General features: G+C 35.1%; 1 protein-coding gene across 3 annotated transcripts in view; it reads right to left on the reverse strand.

The window, feature by feature from the left end:
* The window catches only part of USP53 (ubiquitin specific peptidase 53), a 67,509-nt gene that overhangs the window by 10,474 nt on the left and 39,777 nt on the right, over positions 1-17,258 (reverse strand). For all 3 annotated transcript variants that reach the window (XM_044224103.1, XM_044224104.1, XM_044224105.1), the window contains 5 exons: positions 7,740-7,902; positions 6,710-6,862; positions 5,072-5,218; positions 3,295-4,033; positions 2,131-2,207 (listed from right to left, as the gene is read on the reverse strand). In XM_044224103.1, the coding sequence (XP_044080038.1) occupies positions 2,131-2,207; positions 3,295-4,033; positions 5,072-5,218; positions 6,710-6,862; positions 7,740-7,902 (1,279 nt within the window). The remainder of the gene's footprint in view (positions 1-2,130; positions 2,208-3,294; positions 4,034-5,071; positions 5,219-6,709; positions 6,863-7,739; positions 7,903-17,258) is intronic.

Here is a 17,258-nt window from a genome sequence, read left to right on the forward strand (position 1 = left end):
ACAAAAAGAAACAACTGCACACTCATTAGTGATTAGTGATAATTATCAAAACAAAATCCCAGAAGAGAGTTAAGTGTTGGCAAAAATATGGAGAAGTTGGAACCCTTGTGCACTGCTGATGGGAATGTAAAATAACCCAGCAGCTGTAGAAAACAGTGTGGTGGTTCCTCAAAAAAATTAAACACATAATTACCACAGGATCCTGCAATTGCACTTCTGGGTATATACTCAAAAAGAAATGAATGCAGGAGTCTCAGATATTTGTATGCCAATGTTCATAGGAGCATTACTCACTATAGCCAAAAGACAGGAACAACCCAAATGTCCATCAGTAGATGAAGGGATAAACAAAATGTATTATATCATAAAATGTAACATTACTCAGCCTTAAAAAGAAGTTAAATTCTGACACATGCCACAACAGGAATGAACCTGAGGACATTATGTTAAGTGAAATAAGTCAGTCACAAAAAACAAGTACTGTATGATTCTATTTATCTGAGGTATCCAGAGTAGTCAAATTCAGAGACAGAAAGGAGAATGGTGGTTACCAGGGACTGGGAGGGAGGGGGAAATAGCTGTTTGGGAGGGAGGGGGAAATAGCTGTTTAATGGCACAGAATTTCAGTCTGAGAAGTTGAAAAGAGTTCTGAAGGTGGATGCTAATGATGGTTGTAACAATGTGAATGTTCTTAATAACACTGACCTGTCACTTAAAAATGGTTAGAATGGCAAATTTTGTTACGTGTATTTTATCACAATAAAAAATATCTTTTTTTCCACAATAAAAAAAATATTTTCAAATAGGTTACACACACACACTCTTTCATATTAAATGGGGAAACCCACTGCAAAGCTCTTACAGCAATGCATTCTTGACCATCAAAATCTCTCTGGTGTTGTGTTTTTATTACTCTCAGGAAGCAAGCATCATTTTGTAAAAAGTACTGAACTTGTAGTTATTGTTCAATTTCACTGACTTCTGCTGTTGACTTCTGGTCAGCCCTTTACTGTTTCCTGTAATACTTGCTTACCAGACTTATCAGATTTTTAAAAGAGGCGAGACATTTTATATAGGAAAGGAAAGTTATTTCCTTAATATAAGTGTTTCCTTCTGATATTATACCACTTGATAAAAACAAAATAATTTAACATTTAATCATATTCAAAGTCTGTAACCTTAAAATAATCCCCACAAAAGCCTTAAGAATGACAGATTAAAAACAAACTTTAAAATTTGTTCTACATGGCTATTTTTATTGTGAAAAATTTTATCTCTTCTAATCCTCTGAATTCTAACCTTTGAAAATACTGTTTTTGATTGCAACTTCAATAATCCCCTTCCTCATCCTTTTCCTTTATCCTTCTCCCCCAAATCCTTCAGGTATATCCTCTCATTAGCAGCCTGAATTCTGTACACATTCAAATATGCTATGTGTGGGTAATGGATCACCTATAATAATGCCACCCCAATAATATATTTACTACTTCCAAACTGAACTTTTCCAACAGGTTGCTTATCCATTTTTCTATCCTGTCCCTAACTCCTATGGCAGACATTTAGGACTGTCCAACACATTACAGATCCCCTTCCAGGCACAGGTTAAGACTGTACTTTCCCACCCTCTTTGAAATTAGGCTTATCTATAAGACTTGCCTTTGCTAATGAGATGTGAGTGGAAGTACATGTATCACTTCTGGGTTGAAGTTTTAAGTGATTGTTGTGTCCTCCTTCAATCTCCTCTCCCCACAATACTGCAAGGTTCAGAGAAGCATCTATGGAGATGGAGTCTCATTAGCGTGGGGCCCTGAGTGTAGTTAAGAAGAGGCTCCACGAGGACCTCCACTGGTCATATACTATCAACAAAAATCTCAGGTATTGACACCTGAGATTTTGAAGTTATTACCACTGTGTATCCTAGAACCCAGACTATCCTGACTAACACACTCCCCTCTTTGCCAGTTGCCTGAAGTGGCTACTCCCATCCTTTCAAAGCCTTTAAAAGCATTAACTCTATCAACTTCTATCCTCATTACTCATATCTTATCAGTAACAGGACTGTTCTTCTTTGCTCTTATTACAACTTATTCTTTACAGCTACTATTACAATATATGTAAGTAAAATTTTACCTTCAAAGTAGTTTTTGTTCTGTTGGGAGGAAGAGCTGACACATTCTATATTTAGGTTGTTTGTCTTCACCTGGTCACTAAAACACAGAAGAAAACATACCAAATACATCAGCTATCATGAATTATTATTTTAGTTAGAATCTGAGAAAAAGAAAGGAAATAACATGTGTTAAACAATTATTATATGACATGTGTTGTTCTAGGGGATTAATCTGCATTATTTAATTTACATCTCTACAACAACACTTAAAAGTAGTTATTATCTTCATTTTATAATAGGCAATTAAGGTTGTCAAAGTCAAATCCATTTGCCCAATACTTAAAATCCAAGTCTATCTGGTTGCAAAGCCCTGATCTTTCTACTACCCTAGGCTATGCCTTTTTGAGATGTGTTATGAAATTACTCCGCCAAACAAAAAAGTTTTCCAAAGTCCTTATTGCAACGATTATTTTAATAAATTACAAACATTTGATTTTTGCAAATCTGGCTTTTTAATAATAAATGTGATAAAAACATCAGCTAATAACAGATTAAGATGTCTTAGGTGGGTTAAAAGCAGAAATTGTGACTAGACTGATGTAAGAAATCAGCCAATTAAGCTGTGGACATATTTTAGAGGTTACAAAGAAAAGGGCAAATGTACTGCTAACAGTAATATAAAATACATTCAGAATTAATTAAAAATTAATTGAACAGAGACTTAGTTATTTGGCTGCATTCTTTTATATTTGCTGAAGGAAATAAATCTCTCCTCCATGAAACTGGCTGTGAAAGTAGAAAATATCCCAGCTCTGAGTTACAAATGTTAGAGATGGGATAATGGACATTAAAGAGACCAAAGATTTAAATAATTAGCTTAATGACTTAAGATGCAGCCAATTTAAACTATGCTTTGAAACCTGTAGTATGTATTAATAGTTATCAGTGGCAACAATAACAATGTATTTCTGTACTTTTAAAATTTCCTAAAAATATTTTTGGAATCAGGAAATAAATATTAAAAATAAAAACCCTGAAATATCAAATAACTTGCAATATCTCAGGTCTCTTCACTCTGCAGTCAAGCTCTTTCCATTACACTTAATTGAACCCAGACTTTGAAATTACTTCACATAACAGGAGAGAATGATGGGGAAAAATCATTCATTTAATGTGCGCATTACCTGCAGGATACTGTTTCTTTAACACCACTGATATCCGTTACTGTGCCATTTCCATCGATAACAGGTGAATCCAAATTGGCAGATCCATTACTGACGTGATCACTACTTTCATACCCAGACTCAGTCCTTTGCATCTGCCAATTGTCACCATGAACTTTAGTCTCATTGAGGCCTTTATTTTTCTCTGCTCCTTTTCCATTAGATTCAAGGGAACTCCTGCTTCCTATTTCCTGCTTCATTTCATCTTCATATATGGTCATTAAACATTTTTGCTTCAGGTTGTCTTTTGGCCAATTGTTAAGGCTCTGATCTTTGCTACATTTAGGTTTGTTACTAATACTTGGTTTATGTCTTGGACTATGCTGCCTTTTTTCACTTTCATTAAAAATACTATCAACATTTAACGTTTCTCTCATAGGTTTCCAACTTCGGGTCCGGCTTTTACTGCTGCCACTATAGCTGCTTCCTTTATCCCTAGAATCTTGGCTGCTGTCTGTGTCATATCCAGTGCCACTGTCACTCTTAACTTTGCCAGTTACTTTCTCTCCTGGGGCAAGAATCTGGGATTTACTTGAACCCAGTGTTTGTGCAGAAGCTCGACTCTGATGGGCAACTCGGTCATGTTTACATGGTCCTCTTCCTTGACTATGATAGAGATGTGGGTTTCCATATTGTCTAAAGCCATTTGGGGCAGGAGGTGATCCAGACTTGAAATGTGGAAGGTCTTCATCAATCAAATCTTTAAATAATTAAATAAAGATACAAATGAATACTCTTCAGAGATACTTTTTAGTTACAAGCCAAATACCTTGTTTGAGAAGAAATGTTAAGCAGTAATAAGTGAATAGTAATTATAAGATTTATATTATATCACATAGTGATTTGACATTGAAAAGTGTTTTCCTCATTCTCTATGTTTATGAGAGGCATTTGTAAGGTAAGCAGTTATATACTGATTTTTAAAAATGACCTCTAAAGTAGATCATAATTAAAGCTTTAAAAAAACAAATAAACAGTATTCTATCTCACTCATCATTAATGAAAATTTTAATAATAAAAGTATTTTCCATCTCTTATACTGGTAAAGATTTAAAGTTTGTTAAGCCAACTTCTGCTAAGAGTGTGAAGAAGCAGATAATCACTCAATCAGTGGGAGTGCAGACTGGTTCAGTCTTTTAGGAGAGCAGGTGAGCCACAGCCATCAAAATTAACCCTTAACCCAGCAATTCTCCAGAAATAATTTCATGCTCTGGCTATACACAAAAAAGTACATAAAGGTGCATGTAAAAGGATATCACTGCAGCAAAAATCTTAAATCAGGTTTCAAAGTCTAGCAAGGATCATTTAAATTATGGTATGTCCATAAAGAAAAGAGGATAAAGCCATAAGGAGTAAGGCATGCTCATAATGAACTGCACACTATTAACAGAGGGAAGATGAGAGGCTGCTTTTCTCACATAATTTTATAACCTTCCTTCTTATTTGAATGTACCATATGGGGGAACTGAATGTGTAACTAAAAGAAAAGTTAAACCATCAGAATAAGCACAAATATTCCAGGCCAGAATTAAATAAGAACCAGAAAAATTGCATATGTACAGATTTAATAGGTATATTAAAGACATCATATTGAGATATGTAACATAACATGTAAACAGATATATATAACAAATATAAATAAATTATATTAAGTTATATTAAAGTTATAAAATCTAGTTTAAAAGTAAGATTTTAGCAACTCCTTTTCAAATGAATACTATTAAGCTCTTAAACTTACCTCTGTGTCGGCCCAAATCTTTTCTTTGTTCCCTCTCCAAGTCTTTCCTTTGTGAGGAAAGTATGTTCCTCTGTTCAATGGCTTTTAAAGCACATTCTCTGGAAATGTCTTTTATTTTTTCCCTTTGATCACTGTGACTTAACTTAACTGTAAAAGAAATCATTCTTATAAATGATATAGATCAGTTTTCAAATTGCTCAAAAGTATGAACTATAAAAATTTTAAGATGCTATATATTTAAAACAAAATATAAAGTATACTATGAACTCATTTTTATGTTTAGCCAAAAAACTCAATGTGATTTATCCTCATGCTGGAGATGCAAGTTGGCTTTTAAAACTTCTTCTATAGCTCCTAAAGCCAGGTAAAGGAAAAAAGATCTTGCACTGAAATAATAAAGGCTGAAGGTAAGTGAGTGGTCACTATGTGTGACTATTATAAGTCAGACACTATTGTAAGTCTTAACTCATTTAATTCTTTGAGGTAGGGGCAATTATTGTCTCCACTGTGGATCAGGAAACTGAGGCAGAGAAAAATTAAAAATTTGCCCAAGTTCACAAAGCTTGTAAATTTAGAAACTGGCTTATGAACCCAAGTTGCCTGGATCTAATGTTTGTGTTTGTTATCACATACACAGTTTCTGGGCTTAAAAGTAGTTATCTTTTGACAAACAGCTTAATCTAAGAGTATGACAACACAGACGGTAAAAGGTATAGTTCCATTAAGAACTTTTAAAAGCATTTATTGTAGTTCTTTATTGATGACAACTGTTAATTCTGGATCCTATCACCCTTGATTAAATGGGTTAGTTTTATGGTTAGACATTACTTCATTAATGTATTTTACTTTATTTATTTGACAGAGAGAGAGAAAGAGATCACAAGTAGGCAGAGAGGCAGGCACAGAGAGAGGGGGAAGCAGGCTCCTGACCAAGCAGAGAGCCTGACGTGGGCCTCAATCCCATGATCCCAAGACCATGACCTGAGCCAAAGGTAGAGGCTTAACCCACTGAGCCACCCAAGCACCCCTCATTAATGTATTTTAAAGCTGCTTATAAAATCATCCTGAACATCCACCTACTCGGAGTTCAATGTATTTCTAAACCATAACTATACACACCATGCTGCAATGTCTCAATTTGGACCCAAGTCACAGAACTTGGTTTGTGAAAATTAAAGTTGAGGGATGACAATAACAAGACAGAGTTGAATAAAAATGAGGTTAGGTATAAATTACAACTATAATAATTTTGAACTCCTACTGTTGCATTCACTAATGGTTAATTTAAATTTAGCATATATGCTAAATTATTAACTCATGTTTTTCCCCTCCAAGTTAATAATTAACTCCTAAGAAGGCCATATTATGACTTTCTTTGGTAACTGTCCAGGTTGCCTCCAGCCTACTACAGCTCTGAGAGTATGGAGAAACCCAAATAGTAGCCAAGTCCAGTTCAAATCAAACTACAAGTCTGAGAGAAATGTGTAGAAGACAAAATTTTGTTATCTAGTTGTAGGGAAGTTAGTTAAGCACCCTCTTTTTCTATGGTACTTAACAGAAATTACAGATTTAGTAAAAAGGAAAGGGGGAAGCATAATTACTCAGGGACAATGTGAAAATGACAATTTAAACACATACCTGGTCCTCTACCACCACTTGTTTGAATGTGGCTCCGGCTAAATGATGAAATATTATCTGTTTGAAGTTTCTGATTTTCTCTCTGTTTGGCCTGATCACCAAATCCATTTTCTTTTGAATTATCTGACTTATAAATTGAGGACTTTTCACATCCTTAAAAGATAAACAAAAATGTATTATTCCCATCCTCCTCCCCACCAAAAGAAAAGAAGTCTGAATCTTTTTTTTTTTAAACGCAATTTCTTTTTTTTTCTTCTTCTTTTTTTTTTCAATTTATTTATTTTCAGAAAAACAGTATTCATTATTTTTTCACCACACCCAGTGCTCCATGCAAGCTGTGCCCTCTATAATACCCACCACCTGGTACCCCAACCTCCCACCCCCCGCCACTTCAAACCCCTCAGATTGTTTTTCAGAGTCCATAGTCTCTCATGGTTCACCTCCCCTTCCAATTTACCCAAATTCCCTTCTCCTCTCTAACACCCCTTGTCCTCCATGCTATTTGTTATGCTCCACAAATAAGTGAATATTTCTACACCCATTGTGGGGCTTGGGCTCACAACCCTGAGATTGAGTTGCATGTTCCACTGACTGAGCCAGCCAGGCTCCCCTGAATCATATTTTTAAAAAATGTGGTCGATTAACTGCTTATAAACTCAAAGGACCGACATTTTTGAAGGATTTCTACCTGCTTTGCAATACATTAAAAATGGCCTATATCCTTTGGGCTTTTTTAGTGTAGAACTCATTTTAACTCTCAATTTGTACTGCTAGAAAGAGCTTCCAGTCAAGTATCCCCCTCTGTGCCTATTACCACAGAAGTGGGTGGTCCTGAGGGTGTTTTAGAGGCCACTGGTGAGGAAAGGCTTCTTTATAAAGATTAACTCAAAATAATCTAATTTTCCTGAACTCTGCTTTACTGAAATTAAATTTTGAGATTAATCTCAAAATTAATTTTATCTTCACTATATTAATACATAGTATGACTATGATACTATAAAGAACACTAAAAAGAACTTTTAAAAATTACCCATATTTCCTGCAACGGATTTATAATGTGACCAGTTGATGACCTGCCTAAGTGCATCTTCTGTAGAAACTGCTGTGCCATCAGGGTTTGCATAAAACAAAAGCAATGGCTGGAAATGACATCGGATACATTTGGAGACCACATCCTTCCATCTAGTCCCAACCTTCAAAAAAAAAACACAATGAATAAAAACAAGACAAAATTGTGTAATCAATGTGTTACATATTTGAATAGTAGAGATTAAATTAATTTGTATATTAAAAAATTTTAAGGAATTCAGATGCTAGCAGTTAAATGTTCATATTATAGGATTACTTTTATCTTAAACTAGTCTAATAAACATCTTTTCAACATTATTAAAAATTGATGAGAAAAATTGTACACACTATATCAAGATTTAGACTATCAAATTTTTTTTGCTTGATGTTCATTTTATTTTTTTAATTTTTAATTTTTTAAATAAACATATAATGTATTATAGCCCCAGGGGGACAGGTCTGTGAACTGTTTACACACTTCACAGCACTCACCATACCCTCCCCAATGTCCATAACCACACCACCCTCTCCCGACACCCCTCCCCCCTGGCAACGCTCAGTTTGTTTTGTGAGATTAAGAGTCTCTTACAGTTTATCTCCCTCCCGATCCCATCTTGTTTCATTTAATCTTTTCCTACCCCCCCAAACCCCCCATGTTGCATCTCCACTTCCTCATATTAGGGAGATCATATGATAGATCACTTTCTCCGACTGACTTATTTCGCTAAGCATAGTAGCCTCTAGTTCCATCCACGTCATCGCAAATGGCAGGATTTCATTTCTTTTGATGGCTGCATAGTATTCCATTGTATATATTTACATCTCCTTTATCCATTCATCTGTTGATGGACATCTAGGTTCTTTCCATAGTTTGGCTATTATGGACATTGCTGCTATAAACATTCAGGTGCACGTGCCCCTTCGGATCACTACGTTTGTTCTTTAGGGTAAATACCCAGTAGTGCAATTGCTGGGTCATGGGGTAGCTCTAATTTCAACTTTTTGAGGAACCTCCATGCTGTTTTCCATAGTGGTTGCACCAGCTTGCATTCCCACCAACAGTGTAGGAGGGCTCCCCTTTCTCCGTATCCTCGCCAGCATCTTAGACTATCAAATTTTAAAAAGCTTTTCTACGTACAAGGTTGACTGACAAAAATTTAAAGGTAATTTAATAGAGAATGATGAGTTTATTCAACAAGGTGCTGGAACAACTGGATGGCCATATGAAAAAATGAACTTTGACACTACTACACATAAAGCACAATTAAATCAGAACGAGTCACACAAAAACTTAAAGCTTACAGAAAAAAACAAAAGAGAAAATCTTAACAACTTTGGAGAAGGTAAAGATTTCTTACTACATCAAACAGGGGTGACTGGGAGGCTCAGCTGGTTGAGAATCTGACTCTTGATTTTGGCTCAGGTCATGACCTGAGGATCATGGGGTCCAGGGCTCTGTGATAAGGTGGAGCTCGCTTGACATTCTCTCTCCTTTTCCCTCTGCCCCTCCCCCTACTTTTCAACACGCGCACACACACACTCTCTCTCTCTCTCTTAGAAAAATAAAACAAAAGAAGATAGGACATCAAACAAACCATGAGGAAAAAAGTTATAAAATGGGATTCATATAAGAATAAATTAATAACTTCTGCTGTTTAAAGGTTACCATTAAGAAAATGAAGAAAACAAGTCACATACATCGAATAAAGAACTGATGTGCAGAATGAAGAATTCCTGCAATTCACTAATAAGAAGATGACCAAATTTAAAATGGGCAAACAACTGAATATACTTCACCAAAAAATAAAAAAACGAAAGAATGGCCAATTAGTACACAAAAAGGTACTCAAAAACATTGTTAATCATAAGCAAAATACACATTAAAACCACACAGAAATAACACTGTACATTCTTTATAAGGGCTAAAATTAAAGACTATCAACATAAAACTTTGCTGAGAAAGTGGAACAACTGGAATTCTCATACACTAACAGGAATGTGAATTATTATAATCACTATGAAAATCATTTTGCCAGTTCCTTACAAACTTTAACTACACTTATACAACCCAGAAGTTCCACTTCTGAGTATCTTTATATATATATATATATATATATATATATATATATATATATTTTTTTTTTTTTTTTTTTTTAAATTGGGGTTGGGGGGAAGGGCAGAGGGGAAGAGAGAGAACCCTAAGCAGGCAACACATCTGGCACAGAATGCAACGTGGGGCTTAATCTCAAGAACCTGAGATAATGATGTGAGCTGAAATCAAGAATCTGATGCTTAACTGACTGAGCCATCCAGGTGTCCCCACTTCTGAGTATTAGCTAAGAGCAATGGGGAAAAAAAATCATGTTCACATAAAAACTATTCGTAATTCAAAAGGTAAACGGATAAATTGTTATATAGGCATGTAATGGAACACAACAATAAAAATGAACCACTAACAGAACATGAATCTTAAAAGGCATTATGCTTGGTAAAGGAAGCCACAGAGAACTGAGACTGTGAGACACCATTCTTACAAAATTATAGAATGAGCCAGACTAATCTATAGTGAGATCGGTGATTTCCTGGAGCTCAGGGTAGGGTGGGGGGGGTAAAGGACATGACAGAATTTTCTGGGGGATAATTGTGTAGGTTACATAGGTGTGTACACATTTGTCCATACCTATGTACAGGTGCATTTTAATGTTTGTAAACTATACCTCTAAAAAATTGATTCAAAACAGAATAAAACAAAAACCAACCAAATATAAAACAAAGCATTCTAGAATACTGGCCTTGGTATAAAGGAGGGACCTTTAAAAGTCCTAAGGAGCTTTCTCAAACCACACATATTTAGCTATTTCACCTTCTTACCTTGGAGTCTGAGATACTTGAGGAACAAGAGTAATTTGAAAACAAAACAAACCTAAACCTCAGAGTGACTATACATCCAACTCTTCCTTCAAATTTTGACCATTTCAACTACATAGATAGAAAGGAGTGCCAAAATATTACTAAACACTGATTCAAGGTAGAACTTGCTGATAAACTGTCATACAAAAGTACTATAATTTGAGCAAAGTGTTTATTTTAGAATACCCAAATTTTTTCATTAGCTTTATTTAGTAGAATTTACATGGAATAAAACTACTCAGTTATAGTATACCAGTCAATGAATTCTGCCAATTATATACATACAATCAAGTAGCTCCCCCTCTGCAGTGACTGGACCAATGATTTACTTTCTGTCACTTTGTTTTTTCCTTTTCATGAGTTTTAATAAGCAGAATCATAGTTTATTATGTCTCATTTCTTTCATTTACCATATTGCTTTTCAGATTTGTCCACAATGTTGCATGTATCAATAGTTCATTACTTTTTACTGCTGAGTATTATATTCCATTGAATAGTTATACCACACTTTGTTTATCCATTTACCTGTTGATGGACATTTGAGTTGTTTCCAGTTTGGGTTATTATAAACAAAACTACAAACATTCAAGTACAAGTTTTGTGTGTTTTTACAGGAGTGGAATCACTAGTATCTATGGTAAGTAATGTTTAAGTTATAAGAAATTCATAAAGTTTTCTAAAGTGACTGTTCATTTTGTATTTCCATCACTCTTCTGTGAGAGATCTAGCTATTTCATATCTTCACCAACTCTTGGTATGGTCAGTCTTTTTAGTTTTAGCTATTCTTACACATGAGATATAGAATCTCACTGTGAGTTGAATTTGTATTACTTTATACCTAATAATTTACTGAATATCATTTTTTAAGGGTAGGGATCCAGCTTCCTATGGTTCTTCACTCTTGGCCTCTCTCACTCTGAGCCCACAGATTTTTTAAATTGCAGGATTTTTATTTAATAGAAAACTAAACCTTTATTTTAGTTACACACACACAAAAAGGCAATTACAACTAATAATGCATGCATGCAGAAATCTTGCAATTCTTTTTTTTCATTTTGATCTCTTTCCTTCTTTCATACCTATGACTGGACCCCAAATTCTCTTTCATCCCAAACTCCAAAAAGACCTTGTTTTACGGACACAGACTTGGAAGGCTATGCTGTCTCTCACCCTTCTCTTCTTTCCATGCCTGCTCTCTCTCTTCCTATTGATCAGTAGCTGTATGCCTTCAGCTAGGTTCTCTGGCTACTCAAGTCCTGATGTGTATTACAAAGGTTCAGGTCCTGATGTGGCAAAGCAAAATGCGCTTCATGTCACAGGAGAGAAGAGAAGACCATGAGTGGATTCTCCTGTGAGGCAAGAAGATACTGTGAATACTCGTCTCACCTTGTCATGCCAGCTTTCCAGACTGCCCTTAATGTATTCCCAGAAGGCACCAGGGCACTATGCAGTAGTGGATACGCCCAAAAACCCAGGAGTTACTCTGGGTTGTGGAGTCATTCACAGCTAAATGAGCCCTGAGAAGTCCTCATCCTACTAGTCCTTGTGACAATACTATTGAGTTTCTTTGCTAATATTAAGACACCTGAGTCAGATTTACTTTTCTCATGACTTTTTCTAAAGGTAAGTAAGGTGAACAACTACAATATGGTGTGAACTTGGTAGCTCTCTGTAGACCTTCCTGGACCCACCTATTTTCCTTTCACTTGACCTTGCTGCTAAAAAAATTTTTGGTAGAGTCAAAACACCAAAAAATACAAAACCCACTCTGGAAATAAACCTACTCAACTTTTTCTGGAGCAGAGCATCAACAGTTGTGGAGTCATAGAGGACAGCTCTCAGGGAGAGGGACACATCACAGTTGGGGAAAAGGAAGAAGAAAAGGGATGTGGAGACCTTCAAGTTAAATTTACATGTCGAAGTTTGCCTGGGAGTCCTTATTCTCTTCTCCTTTTCTCTACCTCCATTTCTGGATTAGTATCATAAGGAAAATGGTAGGCAAGTCACATATGTATCGTGAGCATACTGTGTGTGTGTGTGTGTGTGTGTGTGTGTGTGCGTAATTTAATTTTTTTTTAAAGTTTTTACTTAAATTCCAGCTAGTTAACATACAGTGTTAGTCTCAGGTACATAATTTAGTGATTCAGCATTTCTACACAACACCCAGTGCTTCTCACAAGTAAACTCCTTTGTTCCCTCCCCTCCTATAACCATCAGTTTATTCTCTATAGTTAAGAGTCTGTTTCTAGGTTTGCCTCTATCTCTTTTTCCCTTTGCTTGTTTGTTTTGTATGCTATTTGTCTTTCTCTGACTTATTTCACTTAGGTTAAGACTCTCTAGTTCCATCCATCTCATTGCAAACAGCAAGATTCCATTTTTTATGGCTGAGTAATATTCCATTGCATGCATGCATATATACACCCCACTTCTTTTATCCATTCATCAGTCGATAACATTTGGACTCTTTTCAAAATTTGGCTATTATTGATAACATGCCATGCACATATCCCTTTGAAGTAGTTTTTCTGTGTTCGTTGGCTAAATACCTAGTAGTGCAATTGCTGGATCATAGGATAGTGCAATTTTTAACTTTTTGAGGAACATCCACACTGTTTTCCAGAATGGGTACACCAGTTTACATTACACCAACAGTGCAAGAGGGTTCCCCTTTTTCCACATCCTTACCAACATCTGTTGTTTCCTATGTTGTTGATTTTAGCCATTCTGACAGGTGTGAGGTGATACTCCATTGTAGTTTTGATTTGCATTTCCCTTATTATCAGTGATGTTGAGCAGCTCTTCATGTGTCTATTGACCATCTATATGTCTTCTTTGGAGAAATGCTCATGTCTTCTGCCCATTTTTTTAATTGGATTATTCATTTTTTCAGGTGGTAAGTTTTATAAATTCTTTTTTTACTTTTAAAATTTTGTTTTTGCTTTATTTGTGGCTGTGACTTAAAAAATAATTAAAAGGTTTTTTGAATACATTATAATGAATATTACAGAGCATCTTTCAATTGGAATACACGTAGGTACTAAAAACTGGTTGTATTTGATGTAGTGTCAGTGCACAAAGTTTGTATTATCTATATTAAGTGAAATATCTTTAAAGGTACAGTTGTTTCTATAAAGCAATAACATCTTTTGATATTTTTTGAAGTTCTTATTGTCAGCAGCAGCTACCAATTTCATTAACACAGTTAAAGTAATCTTTAACACATTTACATCAAATTTCACAGTGTAAGTCATTATCTGTGTTATATTAACCAGAACTTTGTATGTTGGCATTCCTGTTCATGAACATTTGGAGGTAGCCAGTCTTTCTCAATTAACCCAAAGCCATGAAGCAAATAGAAGTAATTAATATTTACTAAAGTTTCAGTTCGGTGTATTTTACTGTACTCAAATTCTTTGGATACTGGTAATATGCTTTCATATATTAACTACTATACTTATAGAACATGATAGATAATGGAGTTTACCATGAATTCAAATGAGATTAATTAAATTTTTCTCCAATTCCTACTTTATGCAAAGTAGTGTGAAGAATGATGGTGGTTATGGTGAAGGATTGGGTACAGAGAGGTAGGGATTTGAGACAAAATTCTCCCCTGCCTACTATTAGTATAAAAAGACTCTCATCCAAGGAATTTAACTAAAACTATGTGTTTAAAATCTTTTATTTTTTTTAGTGCAGATAATCCCTTGTTAGTCCAGGTTAAAAAGAAAAAGGAAAGGAAACAGATAAGGGCACAAAAACGTAGCCAAATAAAAAAACCTCAGATTGTATCATAATTAGGATTGTGTGTTGGGGCCAGAGAGAGGGGAAGAGAGAAGGAACGAGAGAGAGAAAGAGAATTTGCTAGATAAACATTTTGGATACTAACCCATTATCAGATATGTCATTTGCAAATATCTTCTCCCATTCTGTAGGCTGCCTTTTAGTTTTGTTAACTGTTTCCTTTGCTGTACAGAAGCTTTTTATTTTGATGAAGTCCCAAGAGTTTTGCTTTTGTTTCCCTTACCTCAGGAGACATATGCAGAAGGAAGGCTAATGTCAAAGAGGTTACTAATGTCAAAAGAGGTTACTGCTAATGTCAAAGAGGTTACTGCTTGTGTTTTCCCTTAGGATTTTTATGCTTTCAAGTCTCATATTTACGTATTTAATCCATTTTTAATTTATTTTTTGTATGGTGTAAGAAAGTGGTCCAGTTTCATTCTTCTGCATGTTGCTGTCCAGTTTTCCCAACACCATTTGTTGAAGAGACTATCTTTTTCCCATTGCATTTTCTTTCTATCAAGATTAATTGACCATATAGTTCTGAGTTCCTGTCCTAGTTTCTATCCTGTTGCATTGATCTATGTCTGTTTTTGTGCCAGTATCATATTGTTTGATTACCACAGCTTTGTAATATAACTTGAAGTCCAGAATTGTGATGCATCCAACTTTGCTTATCTTTTTCAAAGTTGTTTTGGCAATCTGAGATCTTTTGTGGTTCCATACAAATTTTAGGATGGTTTCTTCCAGCTCTGTGAAAAATGCCTGTGGTATTTTGATAGGGATTACATTAAATGTGTAGATTGCTTTGGGTAGTAAGGACATTTTAACAATATTTGTCCTTCCATGAGCGTGGATGTTTTTCCATTTCTGTCATCTTTAATTTCTTTCATGTGTGTTTTATAGTCTTCTGAGTACAAGTCTTTCAGCTCTTTGCTTACTTTTACTCTGATGTATCTTACGGTTTTGAATGCAATTGAAAATGGGATTGATTTCTTGACTTCTTTTTCTGCTACTTTGTTATTGGTATATAGAAATGCTACAGATTTCTGTATATTTTGTATCCTGTGACTTTACTGAATTTGTGTATCAGTTCAGGCAATTTTTTGGTAGAGTCTTTCAGGTTTTCTATATAGAATATCATGTTATCTGCAAATAAAGTTTTCTTTTTCCTTACCAATTAGGATGCCTTTATTTCTTTTCATTGTCTGATTGCTTGGACTTCCAGTACTATGTTAAATTAACAGCAGTGAGAGTGGACATCCCTGTTAAGTTCCTGACTATACAGGAAAAATTCTGTTTTTTCCCATTATGATGTTAGTTATGGGGTTTTTATATATGGCCTTTCCTACGCTGAGGTATGTTCCCTCTAAACGGATTTTGTTGAGGGCTTTTACCATTAATGGATACTGTACTTTGTTATGCTTTTTTTGCATCTACTGAAAAGATCAAAGGGTTCTTATCCTTTCTTTTATATTAATGTGGTTTATCATGTTGATTGATTTGTGAATACTGAATCACCCTTGCAAACCCAGGAATAAATTCCACTTGACTGTGGTGATTGATTTTCTTTTTAATGTATTGTTGGATTCAGTTTGCTATTATTAAGTCCTACTGGTTGTTAGAACTTGTAAAATTTGGCCCTTCTGGTTTTCAAAGCCAAATGTTGAAGCGATTTGTCTTCCCAGTGTGACAAGTCTGTTTCTCTCCCTTATCCTCACCAGCAAATGGCATATTTAAATTTATATTTTTGGGTAAATTTTGTTGTGTTGCTTTAAAATGTACTGTACTTCATTCTGGCATTTGCTAAACTATGTAGGACCATCCTGGTGCTTTAAAGCCTTCATTTTAAGCTTTTTATGTCAGGTACAGAGTAGTATTCAGTCTAGGTATAATTTAGCTCCAAAATTAAGGTGGTACTTTTCTGAGGATTCTATCTGTTGCTCTTTGCATTGCAACATCTTTCTATTCTTGTTGGTGTGGATGCAAACGATTCTTAGCCCGATATGAATTTTAAAAATTGCCTGACCTTCTGTTTTCCAGTAATTCTTTCCTCAACCTTGTGCAGGTTTGGCAACACAATGTCAGATCACTATTCAGCCAAAGATTAAATGTGATCCCTCTACCAATCTCCAGAACTTTCCTTCTGTGCAGTGTTCTTTCTGGTAATCTGTCCAGTGAAATATAGCTATCTTAGCCTCCCTGAACTCCAATTTCGGTTTCCTCAACTCAGTGAGACTGCTTTATCTGAATCCCACCTCCCTGCACTGTAAAAACTACCTGTAGGTGGTAAACAGGAATAACCATAGGGCTCATCTTGTTTCCTTTTTTCTGTTCAACTGCCTGCTGGCCAATGTCTAAAAAAGTTATTTTGTCTATTTGGTTTTCTAATTTTTAATACTGGAAGGGCTATTTCCATAGCAGTTCATCCTTCAAAGAAATAATTAGAAATCCACTAAATACTGAATATTTGAACTTTTGACTTAGTAATTCATAAAGATGATAAATGGCCCTTTCTTATACATTAAAATGAAAGGAAATGGAATTGTACATCATTTGCTTAGCACAATGAAATAACTTGTACTTCTAAATCCATTTACTGCTTAATAATAGGATTCTCAAAGCCAATAAGCCTAGGCATAGTATTGACAAGATCAAGAGTTTTCATATGTGGCAAAATCTTAATCTTCTACAGAACTTAAAAAAAAAAAAAATCAGGTATTGGCCTCTATATCTCTGAATTGAGAATTTAAGAGTCCAGGCAGATACACATTTTTTCAAAAGTTCCAAA

Source organism: Neovison vison, chromosome 11 (assembly GCF_020171115.1).
Source record: "Neovison vison isolate M4711 chromosome 11, ASM_NN_V1, whole genome shotgun sequence".
In the NCBI taxonomy this organism is placed as follows: domain Eukaryota; kingdom Metazoa; phylum Chordata; class Mammalia; order Carnivora; family Mustelidae; genus Neogale; species Neogale vison.